Source organism: Gloeophyllum trabeum (genome assembly GCF_000344685.1).
Source record: "Gloeophyllum trabeum ATCC 11539 unplaced genomic scaffold GLOTRscaffold_00009, whole genome shotgun sequence".
Taxonomy (NCBI): Eukaryota; Fungi; Basidiomycota; class Agaricomycetes; order Gloeophyllales; family Gloeophyllaceae; genus Gloeophyllum; species Gloeophyllum trabeum.
In genome coordinates, this window is record NW_006920418.1 from 491,949 (window position 1) to 503,454 (window position 11,506).

Here is an 11,506-nt window from a genome sequence, read left to right on the forward strand (position 1 = left end):
TCGGAAGCAAGAAGCGAATGACTGGTGCGTATGTTGCGGAGGTACTGTTAAGGGCATGCGCAACTAGGAATATCAGCAGGGATACACGCGCCGTGGAGAGGAGCTTGTGACAGGCCAGTGGAAGATCCTCGTCTAACGCGTGGACCTACTAGGCCGACACTCAGACATAATGGTTGGCAGGCTGTAGTTCCCCTTAGTAAGTCAGCACCCAGGGCCAGGTCAAACACGTTCTGTACTGTAAGTACTGGCCGGCACCGGAACAAAGGATGAGAAACCTGCACACCGCCTAGCACTAGCAGTAGGTACGAACACGCATTCCGCAGCATCAAATAGACACAGTGTCGAGGCCGTGATGGAAGTACCGATGGTGCAGTGGAGGGTCCATGCTCACCCACCGTTACCCGTATCCGCAAGTTCTACAAAAGACTATAGAATACGAATAAGGCACCTATGCATGTGATGAGGATGCTGGCCACCAGTCAAACGGACACTTATCTCTCTGGTAGGCCACGGCTTTCGCTTTTCGTTGAGACGGACGGACCATCCACAGGCATGGGCGGTGATGTTAATCCTGCATGCACAGTTGGACAGAATGCTGGCGTGAAGTTGACTAACGGAGCACTGAACTATCTTAGATGTATGGCTCAGGTAAATGAACCATTATACACTCACCATTATACAGATCTAAGTCGTCAGCGGCCTTGCTCACTTGCACGACACATCGTCCACATAGAATAATATTTCACCCTACACGGTATATATACATGAGTCTGTTACAGTAGAAACCAAGAGGCCAGGTTGAAGATCGGCGAGTACATGTCATTGGGATGATACAATCAAGTGCGGTGAGTCTAGTCCATGTCGAATGCAGTTAACGATACCAAATATTGTAGCCACGGCGGCCCCTCCACTTCTATTATTTTCACATACGCCACGTTCCGCGAGGTATACGATTGGGGGATCCATATGATAATGCTGTAGTGATTGAGAGCGAGCTCTAGTTTCTTGTGGCGGCCCTCTCCCGGGCCTCGCGCTCCTTCCGCTTGCGTCGCTTCTCCTCTTCCCGGCGCATTTCCTCTTGTAAGGCAAGCTCGTCCTCCTTCTTCGCGATGCGGGCACTAGAACACAACAATCAACACCGCCGGGCACATCGTGATTACGACGCTGAAGTCATACCTCCGTTTCTCCTCGGCTTCCAGCAGGCGTGCATCGACTTCCATATCCTCGTCGTCACTTAGAACGTCTCGTTCCATGTACCTGCTCCGGTCCTTGCCGAAGATCTTCCAGATTTCCGAGCTGATATCGCTGACACCCGTGCGCGATGGCCCGGAAGACATAGCGCGACGCTTATTCGTGGGAGGAGGAGATGGCGAAGGGGAGTAGGAAGGCGAGCGAGGTCGCTTCTTCGCAGCGGCAACGCTGGAAGCGTATGACGATACAGCTTGTTTGCCCAAAGCTGTGGACAATTTCGTAGATCCGGTAGCCTTTACAGCAGACGTCGGTGTCTTCGTGCCGTTCATACCAGCTTTCACAGATGAGAGAGATCTCATATCTAAAGGAGCTGGACGGGCCACAGCTGCTTTAGATGCCGTCGCCGATTTAGCTGTACTCGCTGCGCTCAACTTGGGAATAGTTGTAGGCACAGGAGACGCATTCGAAGCAGGAGCGGATTTCTTGGTTTGAGTGGGAGGAGCGCCTGAATCTGAGAAAAGTCCAGGCGAAGCGGATTCTGATCATATAAGACATGAACCAGATTGTGAGCATGCATATCAATGCCTCCGACTTACTGGTCGACCGTACTTGCGAGGGCGTGTTGGATCCGGTGTTGGGCGTAGCAGAGCGTGCTGTGCTCTTCTCCTTCTCCTTCTTCTTGGACGACCCGAACCAGTCGTTGAACTCACGCGCCTGGTCTCCAGCGAGCACTTTCGACTCCCTTTCCTTCGCCCGGTCCTGCAGAATCTCGTCGATAGTCCGCGTGTCTCGCTTATTAACGTTCAATTTCGTCAAAGTATTGGGGATGGCTGCAAGACGGGCCTTCACAGATTGATGACTGTCTCCTTGTCCTGGAGAGGGAGGCGTGTCGGTCGTGATATTGACTGCACCACCTGGCAGAAGTCGGCCAGCCTTGCCATATCCTGAGCGACGTGCGCCGCCACCCGACGACCCGTACGACCTCCGAAATTCCATGGCCATCTTCCGCTGGCGTTTCTCTTCGCGAGTAAGAGCAGACGGCCCTGCATCGTCTGGCGAGGGCATCCTTTGTCTTCGCACCTCGTCCCGACTGCTTGAACTCGAGGTGGGATAGTCGACCTTGGACTTCTTTGGCCCGTACATGAGCGCCAGGCGCTGTTCCTCCTCGCGCCTGCGCAGTTCCTCCTCCTTAGCACGCCGCTCCTTCTCCAGCCTCTCCTGGCGCTCCTTCTCGCGCTGCTGCTCCTCCAGCTTCTTCAAGCGCATCTTTGCCTCTCGTTCTCTCTCCAGCTTCTCCTTCCGCTCCTGCTCCTTCCGTTTCTCCTCCTCGCGTTTGCGCTTCTCCGCCAGCGCGTTCTTGACCATCTGCTCGTTCTCCTTCGTTTGCGTGGCGCTCAGCGCCATGAGCGCGGCGAAACTAGACATCGCGGGCGACGACAGCGACCAAAGAACAGCCTGACGGAGTGGCACAGAGCGTATGAATCAGCGGACGGGAAACAGGTGTCAGTGAACAAGTACGAAGTCCTGAAAGAGCAGTGCGCGCGCTTGTGCCACTGCGTTGTTTGGTTGTATTTACATGTGTGGCACAGGCCGAGGCCGAGGCCCAGAAGCTTCCCCGCAGGTATCTCTGTGTATGTAACTCGAAGGGAGATGAAGAGGAAAGAACTCGAGAACGATCCTTGTAGAGTACGAGTCACCCGAGCACACGGTGAGCATCACTGGTGACGCGGGGCACCCCTCAACGCTTCCTCCACAACCTCCTCCTGCTGGGCGAGCCAGAGCCCGAACGCGGGCGTGCGCAGCCAGCGCGAATAAAACTCTGTCCGGCGGCTGCCCGAGCGGAAGGGCAGCGGCGAGCCGTGCGCCTTGAGCGATGCGAGGAAGTCCGTCGTGCTGAACGCCTTCAGCCGGCGCGGAGTCGCCGTCGATGCGGACGGCGGGGGTATCAGTGTGTTGAGGTATCTGTGCAGCGGGACGAGCAGCTCGTTCGTTCTCGACCCAAAGTGCCGCCGAAGTGCCAGGGACGCTTCGATTTCTGTTACAGACGAATGTCGTCAGAATGCAATCGATATGAAAACGACGTGTGCAGATGGATGAATGGGACGCACGAGATCGGACATCGCCATGGCGGGCGTCTTCGACTTTCTTGAGCAATGCTCGGTCTTTTGAGACGTACCGGTTGTGCGTCTTTGTGGCCCAGCCCGGCTTGGGGCCAGCCAGGCCCTTCTCAGGGGCATGTACACTGCCAAGCTTCGTATAAGCGCGTAAACAGGGACGTTTGCTGCGTGTATACCTTCTGTTACATCCTATACTCAGTAAATGCGGCCAGTGCTTACAGGCTCGCTCTATAAGCGGATTCGTAATCCCGAGTATGAGACCCGCTTTCGGCGGCATCTTGTTGACCAGGGTGGAGTGGTCCTGGTCATGGATCGTAAAGTACGGCCGGAAGTCTCCCGAGAGAGGAATCTAACTAGATCATTTAGCAACTTATAGCCGTGGACCTCGCTTGAGTCTCACAGGGCGAATGATGTCTCGCAGCCACCAGGCAACTTGGCTGGTCAATTCAGGCGACGGCGCGTAAATCAGTACCGGCTCGCACAAGACCAGGCATTCCCATATTGACCACAGATGCGACAGCGATTCTTCCAAGATGACAATTATAGGCGGGTCTGCCGGAGCCGTGGCTGCCAGTATCTGTTAGCATGAATGGGGATGTCATTCATGACGGACTGCGAGAACGGCCTAGACTTACCCTGTGAGGACCGAACTTGTCGGATAAGGCGCTCGAGCTCGGCATTTGCTGTTCGTTGCTACTCCCCGGCAAATCCACTTGAAAGACGGATCCGAGGAAACCAAGTTCCAAGCTCATACCCTTGGCCGGATCTGGCCTACCTTGGTTCACCAGGTCAACGCAACCGGACCACGCACTACACATCGTGACCTACCAGTTGGCGATATTATGGCACGCGGTCTCCAGCATTGGATGGCCGTGCCGGGAATACAGCGGACCGACGATGGCTACCACGGCATCGAAGAGCGCAGGGTATGGATGGTGCGTCAGCAGGACGAGCGAGCGCTGCGGTACTATATCAGTTAGCGATGGCAGGCGCGGGGTTCGGTGCCGCTACCTGCGAATACCCGCGTTTCGAGGAGCTGTCTCTGCTCTGCGTGAAGAATGCGAAACCGTAGAGGAAGCCGTCAAGCGGCGGGGGACGTTCTGTCGGTCTAGATACGGCTCCTTGGAGTGAAGTCGTGTCCCGGATGCGGAAGGAGTGGGTCTGCGAGCCTTCTTCGAATTGGGGACAGTCGGGGAAAGACGAGAACGCGCTAGAAACCGCTTGGAAATATTTCGACTGGTGCATGAGCCTGATAACGTACATATTCTCCGCTTCTGTATGGGAGAGCGTGGCATGAGGGTACACCGACTCGACCGTCGGCCCGAATTCAAGGTCAAAGTTGACTTTTCATATAACGTCTCGTTAGCGGGATTCGAGTAAAGCATGGCAGCTAACCACAAAGCAATAGTGGAAGTTCGGATCTTTTGCGCCGGAGCGTAATAGGGGGGGAAAGAGCTCCATTTCCTCCATACCTCCCTATCTCGTGTTATGTGGGGCTGTATGGATTTAGAGCAGCATCCGACGTTAAGATCCAGACTTGCACTGTTGGTCGCAGTTAGCTGGAAAGACCGTGGTATATACGTGCCTGATACAAATCCCAGTATCCACCTCCGCATCCCGCGCAGCTTGTCCGGCTCGAGAGGCGGCGTGACTGTCTGCGACGGCCTCCGATGCGTCCGCGGCAGCGTCCTCGACCTCACCGGTGAATGCGGGCGGGCTGATAATGCCTGGGCAGATAATTTGGAGATCCCTGCGCGTCCCTGCGAAGTCTTAGGCAGCGTTTCCTGCGAACGCGCGGTGAAGGTGTAGAGCCCGATATCTCCTTCGTCCAGAGCATCGCCGATTTTCGACATATCGGTGAGAGTGCTTGCAAAGAAAGAGACCCCCCTTCCCCGCACTCCAAGTGTCTCCAGCGACCGGTGAAGGGGGAATAATCTAGCCTCCCTCCTAGTCCTGGTTTAATCAGTGATATACCTCCTTTACTAGCAGGGACGCTGGGAGGGAGTCTGGCAGACCCATTCCTGGAACTATGAGGTCAAAAGTCGGCTTTCGCCGCCCACGTGGATGGTCGCTTCCTTGAGAGGCTCAGGCTCAAGTGTCCTGCCCTTGTACGTTGTCGCACATGTTCTCCGTACCGTCTTCGCGCGTTGCGTACGTCTGCGCCGTCGGACGACGGTGTAAGGGCGCTGCGATGGTTGTATAAGGCGATGGTTTCGACGAACAGAGGGCAGAGAATGCATTTATCTGTGAGTCCTCTTGCTTCGTATGCCAGTATCCTATCGTCCGCCGAAATTTTGTTGACGCCCGAACAGCAGTGTGTTTGGTTCGTCAATCCTCGTTATCCTGAGCCCGAAATGGCGTATTCTTTCAGCGGCTGCTCTTTTCTAGGTGAGTGAGCCGGCCCATCGATAGGCTGCACTTCCGATGAGGGCGGTGGGTGTCGCAACTCGCTGACATTCTTGCAAATTCACAGGAATGCGTCGGCCTCCTGCAAAGCAAGGTCTCCCTCATCTGCAGACACGAAGTACGCGATGCAATGAGCGCGCTCTTCGTGGCGTGCACCGATGTCGGGGCTTTCCTTGGCACGAGGAAGAGGACAGCAGAAATAACGAAGACGCTGGCGACGAATCGTTCTGCAGGTGCGTCTATACTTTTTCTTCATATTGTCGTGTACCAGAATTGCTTTCCTCCATGTCCCTTCGCTGCCGCCTTCGCGGAATGAATGTCTCATTACACCGGTGAGTGCATCTCACGTGACATGCCGGCGGGCCTTCCTGACTTGTGCGTGCCACCCTGGTACAAACAGTGCCAGGCTCCGTTCGACAGTTTTGAAGAGTAGCATACATGAGAGCAGTCGCAGCGTCGTCTCAACGCACATTATCTTGTGGCATCCGGGCCACAAGGGCAGAGCGCGGCCACAGCCGCATGCCGAACTGGGTTGGTCCGAGCCGAGGTTTACATAAATTTATTCTCGGGCCGACCGGGTCTCGGCCAAACCCACCGACGCTTTGACCACCCGAAACCGTAGCGCCGTCGCTGCCACGCATAGCGAGCTCGGGGCCTCCTCCTGCTCGTCCCTGCCTCCCGCTCTCGGCTGCCCTTCTCTGCACTCCATGACATGCCTCGAAACCACACTGCTGCTGCCACGACCCTGCGCAACCGCAACCGCGTCACCAACAAAACTCGCCTCAAGGTCGTCCGCGGGAACATCGATGCCGATCCGCTCGTGCTCGACGAGGAGGAGGAGAAGGCTCGGGTCGTCTCTACCGCCGGCGTCGACGCCGAGGATGCCAACGTGAGTCGTCGCCGCCGTTTCTGTCGTCCGCGTCGCCCCCTGTTGGAACGCATGGCGTGGCGCATTCTGATTGGCTGCGAGCGTGGGAGTCCATTGCCTCAGTTTGCTGACTAAGCTTGCCTTATCCAGGAACACCATCTGCAGGCCGTCCTGTCTGCTGCTTCACAGAGACAGCACGCCAACGCGCAGCGAACGTCGCGTGGCGGAAATGAGAAGGCGAAGGAGGAGAAGCAAGCTTATATCCCCGTCCCCGACTCTAGAGAAGTATTGGAAGGGTACTCAGATTTATATCCACCTGGACGATGGACAGACCCGTTCAATTACATCCGCTCGTCCGATTCGGTCGAAGAATCGATCAAGGATGCCATTGCCAATGGGTTCACCTATTACATGGATGAGCGCGACCAGGAATGGTTAGAGAAGAATAATGAGGAAGCCCGAGGGGAAGGCACCAGCGCGCAGGGCGCCGTTTCCTCCGGTGGCACAACGACGCGCTCAGGCCTAGGACGGGGCGGCAAGGGAAAGGGCAAGGAGCCCGATGTCACGTCTCCTGTCGCCATGTCGGAGGAAGAGTTCGAGTTGGTCATGGGCATCTTCGAGAAAGTGACCCATGACAAGACCGAGTATCTTCATCACGTAGGGCACTCCAGCCTCTCAAAGCGTTGTTGCGAGTGCTCACATTTAGCGATCAAGGGCTTGGAGCAGGGCATGGCTTTTCCGCCGTTCTCAGACTACCAGGAGACGTTTGCGACGAAGCTGCCTGCATCCATGTTCGCTAGTTTTGTGGTGCCCGAATGGGTGCCGGAGCCTGCGCAGTTGCTACGTCTGGCGAAAGTTATCTACCCGTACTGGCGCGAGCGTCGGATAGAACGCCGCGGGCATAGGATCATACCTTCCCTCAATGTGAGACCCTTGCGCCTTGGGTTCTATCCCGTGACTGACGTGATTTTAGCTCGACGAGGCGGACAGCAAGAACGAGTCATTCATCTGTTTCCGGCGACGAGAGCTGAAGGCCGTCAGGAAGACCCGCGCCTCCCAAGTCTCTTACTCCGAAAAGCTCGTTCGCTTGAAGTCAGAACTTGCGCTGTCTCTAGATTTGAGCGGGCATGTTCGGACACGAGAGCTCCTCAAGAGGGAGGCGGCCCAGCAAGCGCAGCAAGTCTGGGAGAAGCGGCTCGCCTTCGTGGAGCTCCGGACGAGATTCCCGTCGCTGGCGGTCAAGGAAGACGAGGAGCTGCTCTTCGACAAGGAGCGCGTCGCGAAGAAGGCCAAAACAGACGGTCTGTCCGGGTATGTCTTTTCCCACGTTTGTTGCTGGTGGCACCTCACTCATCATGTCGGGCACTCACAGTCGTCTGCCCCCGTCGATCAAGCTGCGCACTCGAGACACCGGGGAACTGGGATCGCCATCGCCGCTTGTCGAGGCTGCTATCAAGCCCCGCGAGCGTGCCGCGGCGATCACTAAACAGATCGAGAGGGACCTTGCGCAGCTCAAGGAGAAAGATCATCATTGGGAGGATGGCATCGACGTGAGTGATGTAGCTGTTTCATGTCTTCATGGTGTACTCATCCCGTGCCAGAATCCCTATCAACCTCCGCAGGTCTCCCTCATCCAGAGGCACTACAAGTTCGCGACGAACTCGCCCTCTTCTCCGGATGATCTTGGACCGCCCGAATATCGCGCTTTCCGTAGGCGTCCTGGTCGCGGCGGGCGCACCTGGGTGGAACGTCGAATCCGGACAACGAGATTCGGCGGTTCTGATAATACTATGTGTGACTATACGCGATACGGGCCGCGGTTCCCTGACAGGGAAGTGGACGAGGCCGAGGAGCGGGAGCGCGCGTGGCGCCTGACGGAGCGGTGGAAGTACGATGCCGACGACGATGTGCCGGTCTACGGCCCCGATGGTCCTGAGGAATATGATCGTGTTCTGGTTGACGATTATGATCCAAAGTAAGTTTAGTCCCTTGATGATCTAGTACATAGTGGCTTACTGTTGCCCTTAGGTACATGCGACAGGCGATGAGTCTACTTGGGGAACAGGATATTCAAAGCCTCACGAACGATCCGTCCCTGACTATCACGAACTCGGAGGGCCGTCAGCAAACTGTGATACCTTTCAAGCTTGGTGTACCGATGTCATTGCGACGCGATCCCCAGAGACAGCACCCCATGCCTCCGCCCCACCCGTCAGCCATGCATCCGAATGGTATTCCGCTGACTATGCCACCGGGCGCAGCTGGTGCTCCAGTGTCGTTGCCGACCCATTTGAAGATGATGCAGGGCCCGGTCCGGATCTCGTCTGGTGTCAACCTACAGCGCAGTATGCCTACTATGCCTATATCGCAGCCGAATGTACCGACGTTGCAGTCTTCGCCGCCGCATCAGACGCCGTCTCAGCCTGTCAATCTCAGTGCTTCGGGGCCAATTGCTGCCAGTAATGCCATCGCGGATGGCAATAATTCTGCTGTCCCCAACGGGCACCATGGAACGACGCAGTATCAGCCAGGACAGGTTGATGGTAGCCAGCTCTCAGATCGTCCGTCTTCGAGCGCATCGAACGGCTCTCCCGTGCGGCCAAGCTCGCAGAACCAGCACCCGTCCGTGCCCGTCAATGGATTACATGTTCCTGCTGTCAACGGATTTCCAAACCTCCCAAACGGCTCTCCGTACACCCACCATAGCAATCTCAGCCCGCAGCAGGTCGAAGTCATCCAGAAAGTCTTCGCTCCCAACGTCCAACCAGGTCAAGCATTCTCGCTGCCTGTGAACCCGGGCAATATGCAGGGCCGTCCAGCGGGTGTCTACGTCCCCAACGGTGCTAATTTCAATGTTCCTTTAAGCGGCTCGCCCATCAATCTGAATCTGCCGCCAAAGCGGCAGATGCAGTGGGCGAATCATCATCCCCACCGACCACCGTCAGTGAACGGCCAGCACGGCAACGGTATGGACGCCAGTCAGCTTATTAATATGAACGGTTCGATGTCTCCCCCGAATCAAAACATCAACATTCCGCATTCTATACCGGGCGTACCTGGCCGTGTACCTTCGCGCGGCATGGTCGCTCGCCCTCCGAGCGTTGTGCAGGGTCCACAGGGCAATATCACGCACCTCACCCCGCACACGTCCTCCCCGCTCCTGCATAATGTAAATATCTCCTCTCCCCAGCTCCATTCGTCGCCACCTCGTCAAACGCATACACCCATGACATCGCCGTCCATGCAGCACCAACAGACGCAGCAAATGGTTGGAGGGGCTGCCAATGGGTTCTAGTGATGAAGGGTTTTGCGTCTTGGGTTAGTCGAGTTTCCTGCCGTCGTCTACTTGTTTCGTTGTCTCGTTGTCGCTCTTGCATTTTCCTGTTCAGTCCAGCTTAACATATGTATACTATAAGTCGAAAATATTTGCCTCGTTATACCTATGTCGTATGTGAGATACCAGGATCAGTCGCCTGTATATATGCACGTTGAAAATCACCATTTATCACATACATCCTCGGACGTTTGATGGATTCGAATTCGCAAGCCGCTCAAACATTACAGCCGTTTTCCGACCGTAAGGCGCGACCAGAACGTACAATCCAAGGGGCAGTTATACTATAGACGTGGCGGAATAGATCTATAACTGAGTTTCAATAATATAGTTCGGACTTCGAATTGTTATACTGTATTCGGCAGGTGTTTTCACGCTTGTGGCACCTCATGTACATGCCATCCTCCAGCCTCCCTACCTTTTCACGACGCGTGAAAGCTTCCTACTGAAGTGGTTCCATCCAGAATTGTTTGTAAAATGAAAGAGAGATATTGTTTTGGAGAATTTGACCGAAAATGCGCTTTTTTTGCTGCTTATGGTGCTATTTTGCTCCCAAAATTGGGGCTGAAGAGTTATATCTGTATTGTAATATCCGGGGCACGTAGCTAGGTAGAAGTACTGAAGGTAAATAAGTGACAAGTAGTTCATCGAGTTTGGGATGCATAAAGTGAGCGGCGCGACAGCACCACCGAAAGAAATATGATTGGGAGAGCTTGCTTCCCCTTAAGTCGTGCTAGGGGCCTCGAAATGCAAAAGCGAATTCCCACACCACCCGCGCACTGCAACCCCAAGCTAGGGTTAGCGCCACGTCGGCGCTTTCCGACCAGGCTGCGCGCTTACTGTAGGTATATTGACTGTATATCTTCTGTAAATAAGTAATCTGGTAAATAACTACATAAGACCGCAGAACTCGGATAAAGCAAGTCTCCCCCTGAAGTACGTGGGGCACCCACATACAAACCAGGTTGCTTAATTTCTTGCAATTCACATGAGCAGTGGGATACACATAGAGGTGTCCATTCATACTTATAACACCACCAGGTTTTGCCTTAAGCTATTCAGAGAGTTAATCTGATGTGCAGCGCCGCGAAGCAAAATTCATGTGCTATGAAAACCAAAGAAACTGGCCTCGAGGGATATTTCAAGCCACTGGAGATCCCTGAATATAGCACCAGTATACCCTTTCAATAATATACCCCTTCTGAAGCTCACGGGCCCAAACAGAGTGTCTTTCCCTTCTCTTTCTCTCTCTCCTTCGATTTAATTTCTTTAATTTCTTTAATTGATCTAAAAGTCCACACCTATAGTACATAAGCCACCCAAGGGGCATCACATGGAGAATTCCATGAAATCAACTACCTTGAGTGCCTGTCATCGGCGGTCATGGGGTCCTGCCTATGTAAGCAGCCCCTCATTGGTCGCGGGCTCTGCCTTTGGCGCGATAATGCTGACCATCTGTGTGCTCTAACAGTGCAACAACTATTATACTGGTCAGTGTGGGTGAGAAGCTACAGTAAAGGGCCTGCAAATTAGTGCAAATTTATTTTGTACACTCGCTTCCGGCTGCAGTAGCCCATAACTGAAGTATGG

At 54.8% G+C, this 11,506-nt stretch overlaps 3 protein-coding genes across 3 annotated transcripts; 1 reads left to right on the forward strand and 2 right to left on the reverse strand.

Moving 5' to 3' along the window:
* Nucleotides 1-722: 722 nt before the first annotated feature.
* On the reverse strand, nt 723-2,709 carry GLOTRDRAFT_139435 (uncharacterized protein). The gene is made up of 3 exons (XM_007869172.1): nt 1,788-2,709; nt 1,177-1,729; nt 723-1,118 (listed from the first exon to the last, which is right to left on the reverse strand). Exons 1-3 carry the CDS (start codon nt 2,614-2,616, stop codon nt 998-1,000), a joined length of 1,503 nt encoding a protein of 500 aa, XP_007867363.1. The 5' UTR covers nt 2,617-2,709; the 3' UTR covers nt 723-997.
* A 197-nt stretch (nt 2,710-2,906) lies between these two features.
* GLOTRDRAFT_77890 (DUF1630-domain-containing protein) lies at nt 2,907-4,944 on the reverse strand (the record flags this gene model as incomplete). Its single annotated transcript, XM_007869173.1, has 8 exons — nt 4,894-4,944; nt 4,570-4,651; nt 4,320-4,518; nt 4,137-4,267; nt 3,931-4,079; nt 3,709-3,875; nt 3,300-3,657; nt 2,907-3,226 (listed from the first exon to the last, which is right to left on the reverse strand). The coding sequence occupies exons 1-8, from the start codon at nt 4,922-4,924 to the stop codon at nt 2,907-2,909; spliced, it is 1,437 nt and encodes a 478-aa protein (XP_007867364.1). The 5' UTR covers nt 4,925-4,944.
* A 1,482-nt stretch (nt 4,945-6,426) lies between these two features.
* On the forward strand, nt 6,427-10,074 carry GLOTRDRAFT_139437 (uncharacterized protein; the record flags this gene model as incomplete). Its single annotated transcript, XM_007869174.1, has 7 exons — nt 6,427-6,603; nt 6,733-7,239; nt 7,297-7,506; nt 7,556-7,893; nt 7,955-8,132; nt 8,184-8,557; nt 8,611-10,074. 7 exons carry the CDS (start codon nt 6,427-6,429, stop codon nt 9,875-9,877), a joined length of 3,051 nt encoding a protein of 1,016 aa, XP_007867365.1. The 3' UTR covers nt 9,878-10,074.
* Nucleotides 10,075-11,506: the final 1,432 nt, after the last annotated feature.